Raw genomic sequence first — 16,024 nt, 5'->3', positions numbered from 1 at the left:
AGCTGGGGAGGAGTTCTGATGAGGAGCAGCTCGGGAAGCTGGGAAGGGGCTCAGCCTGGAGAAGAGGAGGCTCAGGGGGGACCTTGTGGCTCTGCACAGCTCCTGCCAGGAGGGGGAAGAGCCTGCAGGGCTCAGGCTGTGCTCCCAGGGAACAGGGACAGGATGAGAGAAAACAGCCCCAAGTTGTGCCAGGGAGGCTTAGATTGAATATTAGGAAAACTTTTTTTGTGGAAAGGGTTGTAGAACTTTGGAATGGGCTGCTGAGGGAAATGGTGAAATCACCATCCCTGAAGTGTTCAAAAAACATGTGGTTATGGCCCCTGAGGACACGGTTTAGTGGTGAGCACAGCAGTGGTGCTGGGTTGAGTGTTGGACTTGATGATCTTCAAGGTCTTTCCCAGCCTTCACATCTCTATAAGTCTATGATTATAAATGTTTCTTGTCTGGTGCATTTTCTATTAGATGTGCAGCAGCTCTGCTCCCAGCAAACATCAGTGATGTCTGGGAGAGGCCCCACAGACCTCGTGCTTTTAACTGTCAGATGAGAAGAGAAGATGCTCCCTGATAAGATCTCCTTGAGCCGTCACACATAATCTATGTGGGTGAGCACAGCTACTCCCTCCCAGGGCCCATTACTTCAGGGGGTGCTGAGGTCACTCTTTGGGATGCTGTGAATTGAGCAATGGTGGCCCTTGGAGCAGAGAACACTGATGGCTCCTGATTTCCAGCAAGACTGCCCTGTTTCAGAGGCCACATCTCTTTATTCAGGAAGATCACTCAGGAAAAACCTCCTGCCTCTGGCTGCAAGCTGCTTTCACACAGCAGGGCAGCATCTTGTCCCACCAGGGTGGCTGATGGAAAGCTTCTTCCCTTGGGAAACTGAGCCAAGAGACCCTTGGCAGGCAGCTCAGTCAAGCCTGATGCTAAAGACAGCCAAGATCTTGGTGTCCCCCTGTTTGCCACCTTCATGGGAAGGGTTCAGTAGGAGGGGAGGCCAAAGGCAGAGTTAGGGTTTGGTTTCTTGGGCTGCTGCAGCCTCAGCCCAAGGTTTGGAGCGACGTGTTTGTTTTTTTTCTCATTTCCTGGATGAGGTAAGGCAGGGTGGGCTGAGCACTGAGCTCATCCAGACAGGGCCAAACAGCAAATTTCCAAGGAATGGGGAGAGCGTGGCAGTGTCATCTTTAACCATCTGTCTGGCACGGGATGCACAGCCCTTCTTTGGAAGTGCTGCTGGGACATTTATTGCCTTGTTTAGGGCTGAATTATAAGTCAGATGTTCCTCTCCCAAACCTCATTTCCTTCACCCAGACTAATCCAGGACATGCTTACCAGTGTCCTAAATTGTCCCTGCTTTAGGGCCCAACATCCAGGTGTTGATGTTGCGATGATGATTGGATTATCTATTTAAATATTTTTGATTTGCAGTGACAGGGCTAAAACTCCAAGAATCAAATGAGCAGGACAGCCCTGCATCTGATTAAACCCCCTCCACTGCTTCTCTCTGCCTCCCAACCATCTTGCAGGATGTGCTCTTCCTAAGCAAAATCTCTCCAGGATTTGCTCTCGGGCCATTAATGAACAGTTTTCCTGGTGCCTTCACTCCCTTCCACCCCACTTCAGCTCTGGCTTCCCAGGCCATTCCTAGCTGGTGGATGATGAGCTGGGAAGTTGGTCTTGCCCATTCCCAGCTAAGCAAGCTCCCAGCCCAGCCATGCAGTTGCTGAGGGTTGGGAAGAGTTTCCTGGGAAGTTTATGAACAGAGCAGAAAAATCTGAGGGATTTGGTACCATCTGGAGCTCCCAGCAGGTGGGAGAGGTGTGACAGTGTTACTGAATTACAAAAATGCCCTCAGTGGTGCTTTCCCAAGCTCCCAAAGGTGCCAGCGTGCAAAATAACAGCTTTGAGATGCTCACAGGGAGCAGATTTATGGCACAGCAACCTGTACTTAGAACAATCTCCTTACATCAGCCGTGTGGGAATGTGCCAGGTCCTGCATCTTCCCCAGGCATGGACGTTAGCGTGGCTCATCTCCTGTGGGACACAGCCTGAACTCCTGGGGATGGCAGAAAATTAATCCATGGTGGTGCTGTCTCACCTTTGAGAGCCCAAAATGTTCAAACTTCTGACAACCCCCTAAAAAAAAAAAAAAAAAAATCCTACAAAAAAGCAACAAAACAGAACAAATTACAGAAAGCAAGCCTTGATCTTTTATTTTCTGAGTCACAGGACGTGTAGCATTCACTCACCTTCTCAGGGGCAGGTCTAGAGATGTTTTGGGTTTTTTATAGAGCACAGACTGGTTTGTGTTGGAAGGAACTTTAAATCCCATCCAGTGCCACCCTGCCATGGCAGGGACACCTTCCACTGTCCCAGGCTGCTCCAGCCTGGCCTTAGGCACTGCCAGGGATCCAGGACAGCCACAGCTGCTCTGGGCACCACTCCCCAACCTCACAGGGAAGGATTTCTTCTGTATAACTAACCTCAGTTTCCCCTCTTTCAGTCTGAACCTATTCCCCTTGTTCTGTTTGATGAGCAGTCCCTTTCCAACTTGCCTGTAGGCTCCCTCAGATACTGGAAAGTTCTGTGAGGTCTCCATGCAACCTTCTCTTCTCTCTCTGCATATATAGCCGGGATATATTTATATCTTTGTTCCCTCCTTGTTCTTTCCTTTGCATGCCTCAGTTGGGAACATCATCCTCACAATTAACAAAGTCTTGTGGATATTTCATGTGGACATTCCTTGTGGAGGTGCTGTTGCTGGAGCTGCAGGGCACAGCCAGGCTGGTTCACCTGCAGCCCTGCAGAGACTCTGGGGTCAGCAAGGTTAGGAACCACCAGAATTAGGAAGCACCAAAATTCAGGCCTCTGGCTCAGTGCTGTGCTGGGAATGGCACATGGACACATCACATTTCCTCTGCCTCCCATCCCATGTGTGCCCAGCTCGGGGCTGCTCCTGCCCCAGCTGCAGTTCTCGTGTTACACAGCCAGTAAATTAGCACCTGAAGTCGCTCTTGTTTTGCAAGCATGATTAAAATAATAGTTGAGTCTGTCTGTGTTTGAAACTGTTGAGAAGGCAGGGAGGGTGTCTCTGCCCAGGCTCTGTGTCCTGCCTGCCTGCAGGGGGATCAGTCACCTGGCAGTGCTCCTGCAGCAAAGCCAGTCACCTTCTCCCTTCTCCCTGCTGGCACAAAGGCATCACCACCAGGAACACCCTGGGCAGAGGCAGAGAGCCTCCAAACAATGAGTCTGGACAGAAATCCAACTCACACCAAAGCACCAGAGTTCACCATGTGAACCGCCACACCATGCTACCTCATTAATGAATTTGCATTTCTCTCCCATCTCTTTGTCCCAGCAGAGATTATCTTGTGCCCTGAGAGCAGCAAAGGTAACAGAAGTGCTTTGTTCTGCTCTGTTTCCTCAGGGATCCACCAACGTGGTTTACCAAGCCCATCATGTCAGCAGGAGTAAGAGAGGACAAGTTGTCGGCACCAGGGGAGGGTTCCGAGGCTGCACCGTTTGGCTCACAGGTATTTTTGTCTGGGTGTGAAAGCGTGGCCTCACCTGTGAAACTCCATCAGCATGGCTGGCAGGTGGGGATTTGGGATCTGCAGGAAACGTCAGCGCTCCCTGCGAGCCGGGGATTGCAAAACATCCCCACGTGGGAAACGCAGACGCGCGGTGCTGGCGCAGCAAGATGTTCTCCCTGGCAGCTGCTGCCCATAACTAATGATTTTAGGGATTTCCCAGCTGCTCTCAGCCTCCTTTGAACATGTCAGAGGCCCACGGGGTAGCACTTGTTGTTCCCAAGTGTGTAGCTGAAGAAGCCTTGGCTCAAATCCAGCCAGTCTTTGGCAGCGGAACGTACCTAGGGTTGTCCAAAACACGGATGTTTTCATTCAGGAGGGGTGGGAAGGTTTTTGGGACGTGTAGGTCTGCTGTGTTTGAGGCAGCAAGAGGCAGTCACCTTGTCTGGAGAATAAACACTCCCAGCCACAGAGTCATGTTGGAAGCAATCCCTTGCATTTGTTTTTTTTTTTTGCCCTTCTCTTCTGCCTTGAAGTAGAAACTCATTGTTTGGGGATTAGGGGCTGCCAGAAATGACAATTGCATTTTACATTTCTAATATTTAGACAAGTCTGTCTTTTGCCAGTTGACCAGTTGTTCCTTTGCTTGTTAAATATTGGCATTTTCTTTGGCTGCTGGAGGATGTTGAAGGACACGCTTGGAAGGATTCGTAAAGCCATTCTAATTTCCCTTCCTGTCACCTTAGGTTGTAGATGCTGGATTAAAGCGCATTTCTCATTTCTGTTCTGTTTTCCTCCTCAATTTTGAAGCGCCCAATCTGCTTTTGTGTAGTTTCTGAAGCCAAAAGCCCCACCCAAGGCAGTTTCCTTCCTTCTTTGAGTGTTAGTCAAAAATCTTGTGTCTGAAAGGTTTGAGCTTACCTGGCTGATGATTATTCTTTCAAATACTGTCCTAGAGAAGGAGGTGATGGGGGACCTTTGCTGCCAGAGCCTGTCCCACTCCACGTGGCTGCAGCAAGAGCCTCTCCTTGGGTTCAGAATGGGAGAGCAGCTGGCTCTTGACAGTGGGAGCAGGGGGAGGAAGAGGAAGATGAGGAGAGACCTGGAGGAAGCAGCATCCTTTCAAACCTCCCCTGCTTCCTGGAACCCAGCGTGGCCCAGCAAGACGCACTGCTGGGTTAGACCCCTCCAGAGGTTGGGCTGTAGATGCTTTCCTCAGGGCATTAATGCCATCCCTCCAATAATAAGGGTTGAAAAGGTGAAGGTTCATCTGTGAAGGTTCATCCTTCATCTGTGAAGGATGAATCCACTTCCTTTAGGAAGGAATGAGGTAGGGAACTTCAGACAGAATGAGTTTGGCCGCCGGTGTCACTCATTTTGACTCTCTTGACCTCAAACCTGACCCCTCGCTTTCCTACCTCCCCGAGGCCTTTCTGGTGCTGGCAAGACAACCATTGGCTTTGCTCTGGAGGAGTACCTGGTGGCTCATGGCATCCCCTGCTACTCCCTGGACGGCGACAACGTCCGGCACGGCTTGAACAAGAACCTGGGCTTCTCGGCCCAGGACCGCGAGGAGAACATCCGGCGCATCGCCGAGGTGGCGCGGCTCTTCGCCGACGCGGGGCTCGTCTGCATCACCAGCTTCATCTCCCCCTTCACCAAGGCAAGTGTCTGAGCACACCAGAGAGGATCTCAGTCTCACCTCAGATGATGGAGATGGTTTGTGGAGAGGGTTTCCCGAGTGCGCTGCTGGATGCAGAGCGCCGCTGACACGCAACTGCGCGCCATCGGTGTTCGGAGGGCAGCGGCCTGGCTGGATAAATTCAGTGTTGCAAATTGATGAAGAGCTAAGAGGAGTTTAAGATCTCCCTCCTATTAACTCCTCAGAGGCAGAAAAGAGTCACAGAAGCAGCAGCCTGTCCTAGACCTCTCACTGTTGTTTTTTTTCTGAAGATTTGACTGTGATTTTCACTTCCTTAGCTGCTGGTATCAGGCTGATGCAAGCAGTTCCTTTTTTCACAGAATCAAGGAATCACTGAGGTTGGAAGAGACCTCTGAGATCATCTGAGAAAACATCTGACCATTTTCACATAGGGCAGATAATTATTCACAATCTAAATTTCTGCTGTCCTGCCTAACGAAAAGATCTTGAGGATTTTTGTGGGAAAAGATGAAAACAGCTTAGAGTTGTAGATTTTTATAATTTTTTTTTTAAGTATCTTTAAAGAAAAGGAGGGAAATGAGATGAAAAACCCTTTTTAGAACTAGTGTACATTGAATAAATCTATAAGAGAGATTAATTTACTTGTGTCAAAATCCAGGGAGGTCTTTTTGCTGCAATTCAGATTTTTCCCATCTTTCTTCTAACAGGATCGTCTGAACGCACGGAAAATTCATGAGGCAGCTGGACTTCCTTTCTTTGAAATCTTTGTAGATGCTCCTCTAAATATTTGTGAAAGCAGAGATGTGAAGGGCCTGTACAAAAAGGCAAGAGCTGGAGAGATCAAAGGTATGGAGGAGTGAGACCTTATTTTGCCTTTTGCTTTCCAAAGCTTTGGATGCCTTGTCCCGGCAGTGCCACACATAGGGCTGGGTGCCTAGAGGCCCTTTGTAGTGCACAAGAGGATCTTATTCCCCTAATCTTACTGTGATAAGTGTCATTTGTTGTACCCTGCATGGTTGAATGCCCCCTGGTTTTTTGTATAGTGTTCTTGGCTCTAAGGCACCGATTATTCTATTAAACAAATTTAATTTGGGGGTTAATTGTCCGTAGGATTCACGGGGATTGACTCAGAGTACGAGAAACCCAAAGCTCCTGAGCTGGTGCTGAAAACAAACATTGCATCGGTGTCTGAGTGCATCGAGCAGGTCGTGGAGCTCCTGCAGGCACAGGTGGGTCACTTTTATGTCACCATCACTGGCAGCTTTGGAACCCTGCTCTGGGACACTGCCTTTTTGGTGTGCCTGTGAAAACCAGCGTGCTACAAGCGCTGCCTGCCTCTGTCTTTCAGAACATCGTGCCCCAGGGCTCAGTCAAGGATGTTTTAGAGCTCTTTGTGCCTGAGGATAAACTCAGCAGTGTCCGGGCTGAGGCAGAGAAGCTGCCAGCACTGGAGATCACGAAGGTACTGTCACACACAGGCTCTGACACTGCTTAGCTGCTCCAAGGGTGGAAGCTTCCAGGAGGATGTTGCCCAAGGGGCCTGTGTTCTTCTGATGGCCCTGACCTTTTGTGGCTGTGGTTTATGGCGAGCTGAGGTGGGTTCCTGATCCTCAGCCATTGCCTCCCCACTGTGTGCTGCAGGGTGTCAGCCTCCTCTGCTGTGTCCATACAGCCCCACAGGTTCAGCTGCCAGAGGGCAGGGTTAGATGGGATATTGGGAGGCCCTGGCACAGGGTGCCCAGAGCAGCTGTGGCTGCCCCTGGATCCCTGGAAGCGCCCAAGGCCAGGCTGGACCAGACTGGGGCAGAGGAAGGTGTCCCTGCCCATGGCAGGGGTGGGATTGGATGGGCTTTAAGGTCCCTTCCAACCCAAACCATTCTGGGTTTCTAAACTGTGCTGTGAAACTATGAGCCTGGCTTAAAAAGCCCCAAGATACATCCTCCATGTCTTTCTCCCCTTTATGAATGTCCTGTATTTGAAGCAAAAGAAAATGAAATGCTGTTTCAGCAGAAGGGAAGGAAAAGCAACCTCTGAGTGTGACATGGTGACAGGAGTGTGACCCTCTGGGTTTGTTTTGCAGCTGGATCTGCAGTGGGTGCAGGTGCTGGGCGAAGGCTGGGCCACTCCTCTGACAGGATTCATGCGGGAGGCAGAGTACCTGCAAGTGCTGCACTTTGGCACCCTGCTCAACGGTATGGATCCCCTGTGTTCTCCTGTCCTGCCCTGTGGCACACACCAGCCTCCTGAAGGTGGCCAAGGTCACCCTGCTGTGGCCGCAGCCCTGGCTCACAGCTCTGACATCTCACATGGTGCTGCTCAAACCTTCTGGGAGTTGTTGTGTGGCTCTTGCCGTGCTTGGCTGGGTGGAAATAGAGATGCAAACCCAAGGCCAAGGAAGCAGGGAGGTTCCCAGGCTCAGCTGGAGGTGAGAGGAGAAGGCAGCTGCTTCTTGGAAACAGGAGCAGAGCCTGGTTTTGCCCCCCACCCCATTTCCCTGCTTCTCCAGCATGGTAGCTTGAAGTACATCTGATTTATCTATGCATTAGCATCCTGTTAGGGGTGCTTCATCCCTGGAAGAGGGAAAGAGGGCTCAGGTGATGCCATCCACAGCTGAGACTGGGGCACAGATGTTTCCACCCCGTTTCTCAGCTGTGGATGCCGTTGCTGTGACTTCATCTGCACATGGGGTGCTCACACTGGGGTTTGCAGACCTGGCAGTGATCTCTGCTTTCTGGGATCTGGGTGAGCAAGTCCCTTTGAGCCTTGCATGCCTTCTAGACGATCCTGTGGTCCCACAGGGCAGCGATTTGCTGCTGTTGCTCAGATTTGGGCACCGTGCAGCAGAGGCAAAGCTCAGGAGTGCTCAGTTTGCACTGTGGGAGTGTCTGCGTGGGGGCTCTGCTCCCAGACACGCCATAGCCTTTCACCTCTGCCCAGTGTGCAAACAGCATTCAGGAGCACATGTCCCTGTTATCAGAGCCTCCCCTGTGGTCTTTGAGCTGCCTGTTGTGCCTGGGGAGGTCGCAGAGCGCCCTGGGATGGCCACATTGCCCCAGAGCCCCGTACTTTGTGCCAGAAGCTCATCCCAGAGCGTGTCTGCTTTTGGGGTGCCCTCCCAAAGCTGCCAGCATCCCTGAGCACATCTCCTCTGAGCTCCATGGGCAGATGGTCAGGGTTTGCAGAGCTCTCTGGGGAGCAGGACAAAGGCCAGGAGAGCAGCTTTGCAGGGGATGAGCTCTCCAGAGTGAGGGCTGTGTAGCAGAGGGCAGCAGCAGCTGGAGATCCTGTCTCCATGGGTGTCTCCATGTGGCCAGGCCCTCGGGTGACATCTGAGTGGGACAGAGAACACCAGGTGCTCCTGGAGAAGCTTTGGGAAGTGGTGGAGGGTTCCATCTCCTGGTGCTGAGGCCAGGACACGGCACTGCCAGGGAGAGGCTCGAGCCTGCTCTTCCCAGAGCCATCGGCACAGCCCTTGTGCCCTGGGGTGGCTGATGGTTTGGGCAGCTCCCGTGGTGTTTTGGGGACACTTGTTCAAGCCAGTGCCCTGCAGAAAATCCCTCCTGGATGCCCCAGCAGGGTGATGTGCTTTGTGCAGGGCCGCCAGGAAGGGGGGTGGACCTGCAGCAGTGCAGCCCTGACTCTGTCACAGGGGTGGCAGTGACAGTGCAGGTGTTGGCTCACACCCCGTGTGAGGCTGTGGTAGGATCACAACCACACCAGCAGGAGCTTTCAAATGCTTTGAGTCTTGAAGTGGTTTCTGTAACGTGCCCCTGAGCGTTAATTATCTTAATTATGTTTGTGTTCTCCCAGGAAAGAGGCGCTTGGTAGCTGGTATGTATGGAACTGTTCTCGGGCTCTGCACAAACTACCTCAACTGAGATTCTTTCTGCCTATAATGATTTGAGATTTACCAAAAAAAACAAAAACCCAAACGACCAAAACCAAAAAAAACCAACTTGAAATTATTATGAAATTATTACAGCCATGGCCCATTTTTATGATCCAGGCAGTTGTGACGTGGCCTGACACACCCCTGTCCTATGGAGCAGCCTGCACAAAGATCCCAGTTGTGTAATTTTATAATTACCTCTGCTGGAGTGATCTTTTGTTACCTCTCCATCCTGCATTTGGGAATGGAGCTGAAGATACTCGCTTTCAGCAGCATTTGTTGGTTTCATAATGCAGCTTTATTTCTTTTTTTTTTCTGTGCCAGTTTCATTAACTGATCATTATTTATATGATTTAAATGTATGAAGTTGATATTGATTGGATCCCCTGTGAATATAATTATGATTATTCATGAAAATTGCTGCCTGACAGATGAATGATACCCAGTCATGAATTTAAAGTAAATGCAAATAATTTAATAAAAATTAAAGTAAAAATCTATATCACAGTCAAAATCCTCAAATTAAGACTCTCAAGGGTCCAACCTGATTTTGGTCAGATCAGAATGAATTGAATCAGTGATTTGTTTGTGACTAGAAACCCATCAAAGAGATCAATTCTCCTGTACTGACATTGGAATATTGTTAACATCCAAAAATCCAAGGAGAAATGGGAGGACCTTGCTGCAACACTGGGGAATTGGGAGAGTTGGGTTAAAACCAACATGATTTCAATCTGCTTCGGGACAACATTGAAATTAGAAACTGGGTGTGCACTTGCAGACTCACACAGAAAACAGGTTTGAAATGGGCAGTGCAGAGATGTAAAGGGGCAGCAGTAACAATATAGAGATAGCCAGGAAAAAAACCAAAAAAGAAAAAGAAAAAAAAAATTAAAAGTGTGGTAGAAGAGGCAGCCCAGGAGGTTGTGCAGGGAATGGGGTGCTCCATGGAACACCAGCCTGGAGCCATCTCCACAGAGGTGGTTCTCCTGGAGGAGAAGGCTTTTTCCAAGCACACTGAAATTTTTCAATTGTCTAGGATTGCATTTTGCCAGCACATTTAAATTTTTCACCTTCACAAGCAGCTAACAAAGAAAAACCAGGGAAAAGGAGAGTACAGGAACTGAGATGCTCCATGTGTCTAGGAGACACCTCTGGCCCTTGGATAAGGAGCTTTTATATTCTGCTAACATCACCATTTATTAGCAGTGCAGAGAAAACTGCTGCAATGACTGATTTTCCATGAAAACCTCTGTTTCCTGTGCTCCTGGGGCTGGTTTAAAATTTTTGTTCATGCAGGAGGGTGTTCAACCCCTCCCCTTCAAAGGTTGTGAGCATCCCCACGGTGCTGCTGGTGTCCCTTTGTCCTGGTTTAGGGCAAATTTGGGAGAAAACCTCCAAAGGGGTTCCTCTTCAAGCAGCCTCTCCCCCAGCTGGTTCAGGAAAAGATTTTCTTGGAGAAAAGTGGAAAAAAAAACCTGTTTATTTAGCAGGTAAAGCATTCACCAGCAGAAAAAATGAGCAATATTAAACAGTAGAACCTCTGGCTGTTGGAAGAGATGACAAAGTCAGGAAGTTCCCTCAGCTCAGCTCACTCTGTCTCTTATCAGTCCCTTATCAGTTCCCCTGGCACTGGAAATGCTGCGGCCAATGACCAGCCTGGTGCAAGATGCTGCTGCTGCTCTGGGTGTTCAGTCCAGAGCAGGTTTGACCAGGTCTAAACAAAAGGAAAAACCTCAGTGCAGGGAAAACTAAAGGCAGCTAAAAACTAAAGGCAGAGGCGAGCTCTGTCTGTGAGAAGGATGCAGGGGAGCAGCTCAGGGTGTGAAAACAACCCGCTTCTCCCGCCCTTCACTCTCACAACCGGTCCTAAAGGCGCAAAGCTGATTTCCAGGCTAAATGAGGATTATCCCGCAGCGAGCAAGGCAGGGATGCGGAGTGAGCAGCCCAGCGTGCTGAAGGCACCCCGCAGGGCGCTGAGGCGCTGTCGCTCTCTCGGCAGACGGCGTGGTGAACCTGAGCATCCCCATCGTGCTGCCGCTGTCGGCGGAGGACAAGCAGCGGCTGGAGGGCAGCGCGGCGCTGGCGCTCAGCTTCCAGGGCCGGCGGCTGGCCGTGCTGCGCGGCCCCGAGTTCTTCGAGCACAGGAAGGAGGAGCGCTGCGCCCGCGTCTGGGGCACCGCCTGCCCCCGCCACCCGCACATCCAGGTGGGCCCAAGGGGATGCCGCGCCCCTTGTTGGCGGAGCGAAACGAGTTGGTCTTTGTGCGCCGGAGAGCATCCCTGGGGGCTGGCTCCGTGTGGTGGGAAAGTCTCTCCTCCAAGCCGAGCTTCCAAAGAAAGGCTCAGCAGTCTCTGTTGTTTGGTCTCAAGGCAGTTTATTGGAAGTTATCTAAAAGATTTTCTCCTCGGGCTGCTGTGGTTTGCTCAGAGCTCAGGCAGAGGCACACACACACCCTGACATCCTCTCTGACTCTCCCCACCCAGGGCTGCTGCTCTCTTTTATATGGTACATTACGTGTTACATGGTTACAGTTTTCCCCCAATGCCTATCACCTATATTAAATGGTGATTTTCTATCTTTTATATGGTACATTACGTGTTACACGTTCACAGTTTCCCCCAATGCCTATCACCTGTATTAAATGGTGATTTTCTATCTTTTATATGGTACATTACGTGTTACATGGTCACAGTTTCCCCCAATGCCTACTACCTATATCAAATGGTGATTTTCTATCTTTTATATGGTACATTATGTGTTACATGTTTACAGTTTTTCCCCAATGCCTATTACCTATATTAAATGGTGCCTTTCTACTCTAAACCAATCTGTGAGTGACAACATCACCAAGAACATGGAGGTAAGGAAGAAGAAAGAGGCAGGACAGGGCAGGCCCAAATCCCAAATCCATCTTAAAACCTCTGACCCCCATGTACAAAACCAAAACCCCCTGTACAGCACTCAAAATTTCTTCCCTTTACTTTGTGACTACTTCTGCTATAATATCTAAACTTTTGTGACTTCTTGTTCTCCCTGCAAGGCTGGTAAATTGTTCCATGGTTCAAGCCCAAAATCACAGCTGTTTCCAGCTGCCTGCCAGGGTCTCAAATGCTTCTGACCTGGGCCCGGAACCTCCAAAAATGTCTGAGGGACATGTTGAGTTCCGACATTTGTCAACTTAAAAAAAAGCCCAGAAGTTTCTCTCCTCAAAGATGCCTCATAGGACTTTGGGGACTTCACCTCAAACTTAAGGACAGCTAAATAGACAAAAGCAAGTCCCACCTAAGTAATTCACTAGAAAATAAGAGAACACAAGAAGTAAATTGCTTTTGTGAAGTGTTTTAGCAGGAGCAAGAACTTCTTCCCTGGCTCGGTTTTTCTCTCTATATAAAAACCTGGGTTGATTTTTCTCTCTCTTTTTTATTTTGCCTTTTATTAAAACTTTTCTGTTCCCAACACTGCCACAGGAGCCATCCTCATACTTTTATGCCACCTGAGGTAGCTGAGCTATCAAGGGTGTAATACTTGTCTCTGAGAGCTTGTAAGACCTGGCTCAAATAGACAGTGTTAGGTCCAGCCCCTCCCTGCCACGGGAAGCACAGCCTCGGGGGTGAAACATGGCCAGGGGATGGAGAAGTGAATTTTTCCAAGGTTTTGAGGGTGATGGGTTTCCTGTCTGCATTTCCAGCCCAGCTGTTTGCTGGGAACCTGTCTATCCCAAGTAGGCAGGACTGATTTTTTTGGTCACCAGCCCATCCCAAGCTGGCAGGAGTGAATTTTTTTGCTTTTCCCTACAGGCAGCCAGCAGGGTTGGTGTGTTTTTGCAGCTTCTCTCTTCCCACTCAGTGTGTGGCAGTACAAGGAGCATCATCTCTCAGAAAAGGAGAGCTCTGAGTTCCACACAGTGACTTGAGTTTCTGCTTTAAAAGGCTGTGGTAGTTCTTTCCCCTCCCTGAAAATGCCTGGTTTAATTAATCAGCAGCAGGTGTGTGCCTTGCAGGAGGCTCATTCCTCCTGTGTATTCCCAGGAGGAAAGCAGAGAGGGAGGTGGAGGAAGGTTTTGTGCCTTCCTATGGACTGCTGGCTGCCACAGGGGAGTGCAGCACCCAGCTGGGTGGGGACTGGGTGGCTGCTGCCCCACTTGATGAGGTTTTGCTGCCCAAGACATTCCTTCATGTGGTCACTGTGATGATGTTTTCCACCTGAGACAAGGGAAGGTCCTTCTCCAACGGGGTTGAGCCTCACACCTTTCAAATGAGACTGGGAGAGGGAGAAGGAAAAGTGTGCCATCCCCTTTGCACTGAAGGTGTGTGTCATTCCCAGATGGTGATGGAGAGTGGAGACTGGCTGGTTGGTGGAGACCTGCAGGTCCTGGAGAAGATCAAATGGAACGATGGGCTGGACCAGTACCGCCTGACCCCGCTGGCTCTCAAGCAGAAGTTCAGGGAAATGAATGCTGGTGAGTGCCCTGGCTTACACCAGTGACAGGGCTCTTCCTGCCCCACTGGGCCTTGGTGTGATCCATGACTCCTCTCAAGCTCACAGCACTTCCAGGTGGCTTCTGGATGCTCCCAAAACAGGGCTGTTCGGGAGGGTGGGCAGTCAGGGGGACTCAGGGCACGGCACAAAAAGTGGCACAGGGCTGCTTGGTTAGGGCAGTGCTTGTGATGGGCTGTGTCCTCAGTGTGCTGCTCTGAGGGCTGGGAAGTGCTGAGCATCCTGCTCGCATCCCCCTGGCAGGTCAGATCCTCTCTGCACTGGCATTCTTGGCCTTCACACCTGGGGCACAGCTCAGGTGTCTTCTCCCAGCTCTCTGTCCCATGGAATCCCAGCATGGTTTGGGTTGGAGGGACCTTAAAGCTCATCTCATCCACCCCCTGCCATGGGTAGGGACACCTTCCACATTCCCAGGTTGCTCCAAGCCCCGTCCACTGGGGATAGCAAGGGTCAGACACCCACCCTCACTCTGGAGAAAGAGCACTGGCCCTCCTGCAGGTGCCACTGAGCTTGGGGAGGTGACAGATCACTTAAGCCATCAGTGCAGGTGTCCAGTGCCATGCACAAACATTGCAGGAGAGCTGACAGGGCTGAAATCAGCCCCAAAGCAAGGGACTGCAGTGAAAATAACCTTGGCAGGGTGATGTGTGTGTGTGAAACACTCAGCTGAGGCGTTCAGGGCTTTGCTTGTGTGGAGACAGGACACACAGGTCTGTCAGGGCTGAGGGGCACACACAGGTCTGTCAGGGTACACACAGGTCTGTCAGGGCTCAGACAGGGCACACACAGGTCTGTCAGGGCTGAGGGGCACACACAGGTCTGTCAGGGTACACACAGGTCTGTCAGGGCTCAGACAGGACACACAGGTCTGTCAGGGCTGAGGGGGCACACACAGGTCTGTCAGGGCTGAGGGGCACACACAGGTCTGTCATGGCTCAGACAGGGTACACACAGGTCTGTCAGGGCACACACAGGTCTGTCAGGGCTCAGACAGGGCACACACAGGTCTGTCAGGGCACACACAGGTCTGTCAGGGCTCTGTGGAAGCTCAGAGTGTGGGATTGAGCCCTGTGACCCCCCGACCTTTCCCTTCCAGACGCCGTCTTCGCCTTCCAGCTGCGCAACCCGGTGCACAACGGGCACGCGCTGCTGATGCAGGACACGCGGCGCCAGCTCCTGGAGAGGGGCTACAAGAACCCCGTGCTGCTGCTGCACCCCCTGGGCGGCTGGACCAAGGACGACGACGTCCCTCTGGAGTGGCGCATGAAGCAGCACGCGGCCGTGCTGGAGGAGCAAGTCCTGGACCCCAAGTCCACCATCGTGGCCATCTTCCCCTCTCCCATGCTCTACGCTGGCCCCACGGAGGTAACGCAGCAGGGCAGGGCAGGCAGCCTGTCCGTGGGGGTTGTGCTGGCAGCCTGCCTGGAAAACCCCAGGAAGGGGGATGGAACCATGTCCTCACTTTGGATCCCTGCATGGTTTACCTGCGCTTGCTGCTGCAGCATCCCACACAGAGTTCTGCTCCATCAGCTCCCTTCCTCTCCTGGGCTGTGGAGGGCTGGGGAGAAGGGATACACAGGCTTCACCTTTTTCTGGTGGGCAGGGGCGCTCATTTGTTTGCCCCCAGGGGTTTCCCTTCTCTCCCTAAACCAGTGGGATGGAAGGGGCAGATGCTGAACCTCCCCTCCCGTGTGCGCCGCTTTGGCACGCCGCAAAATCAAACTGCCGCCAGATCGGAACCAGCTCAGCTGCCACACGCTGCCCGAGGATCCCCGGGGCCTCCCTGTCCCCAGCCCAGTCCCCGTGTCCCTCCCTGCAGGTGCAGTGGCACTGCCGGGCCCGGATGGTGGCGGGGGCCAACTTCTACATCGTGGGGCGCGACCCGGCGGGGATGCCGCACCCCGACACCAAGCAGGACCTGTACGAGGCCACGCACGGTGGGAAGGTGCTGAGCATGGCCCCCGGCCTCACCTCCGTGGAGATCCTCCCCTTCCGGGTGGCTGCCTACAACAAGCTCAAAAGAGCCATGGATTTCTACGACCCCAAAAGGTAACGCAGCAGCCACGTCGCGCTTTTCACGACGTGCGGTTTGTGGGCGCCTGATGTTTCTCCCCTCTCAGCCCCCTGAATTAGCAGGCTAGCCCAGAGATTTGAGGCTTTGAGGGGAGGAATATCAGGAGATGGCAAAGATTTCCAAAAGAGGCTCTTACCCCAATATATGATGGTGCAGCTCTCTTTATTCTGTGATGTCCAAAGGGAGAGCGGGGCAAAAGAGAATGAACAGGAAATGTCAGGGGTTTATCCAGGCTTTGGACAGGGAGGGCTCCTTGGCTCTCTGACAACCCTGTCAGGGCATGAAGGAGAGTCCAGGGTTCTGTGATCAGAGTCACAGGGTCCCAGGGAATGGGGGAAAGGCATATCCAAGCACACTGTAACAGGCACCTC

General features: G+C 51.6%; 1 protein-coding gene across 1 annotated transcript in view; it reads left to right on the top strand.

Moving 5' to 3' along the window:
• The window catches only part of PAPSS2 (3'-phosphoadenosine 5'-phosphosulfate synthase 2), a 29,282-nt gene that overhangs the window by 11,008 nt on the left and 2,250 nt on the right, over positions 1-16,024 (top strand). Inside the window, exons 2-11 of the mRNA XM_021537080.3 lie at positions 3,425-3,530; positions 4,955-5,190; positions 5,898-6,036; positions 6,301-6,419; positions 6,539-6,652; positions 7,271-7,382; positions 11,082-11,287; positions 13,406-13,541; positions 14,676-14,944; positions 15,399-15,628. Coding sequence (XP_021392755.2) covers positions 3,425-3,530; positions 4,955-5,190; positions 5,898-6,036; positions 6,301-6,419; positions 6,539-6,652; positions 7,271-7,382; positions 11,082-11,287; positions 13,406-13,541; positions 14,676-14,944; positions 15,399-15,628 — 1,667 coding nt within the window. The remainder of the gene's footprint in view (positions 1-3,424; positions 3,531-4,954; positions 5,191-5,897; positions 6,037-6,300; positions 6,420-6,538; positions 6,653-7,270; positions 7,383-11,081; positions 11,288-13,405; positions 13,542-14,675; positions 14,945-15,398; positions 15,629-16,024) is intronic.

Source organism: Lonchura striata, chromosome 6, assembly GCF_050655825.1.
Source record: "Lonchura striata isolate lonStrDom1 chromosome 6, ASM5065582v1, whole genome shotgun sequence".
Classification (NCBI taxonomy): Eukaryota; Metazoa; Chordata; class Aves; order Passeriformes; family Estrildidae; genus Lonchura; species Lonchura striata.
This window is presented reverse-complemented; position numbering and strand designations above follow the sequence as displayed.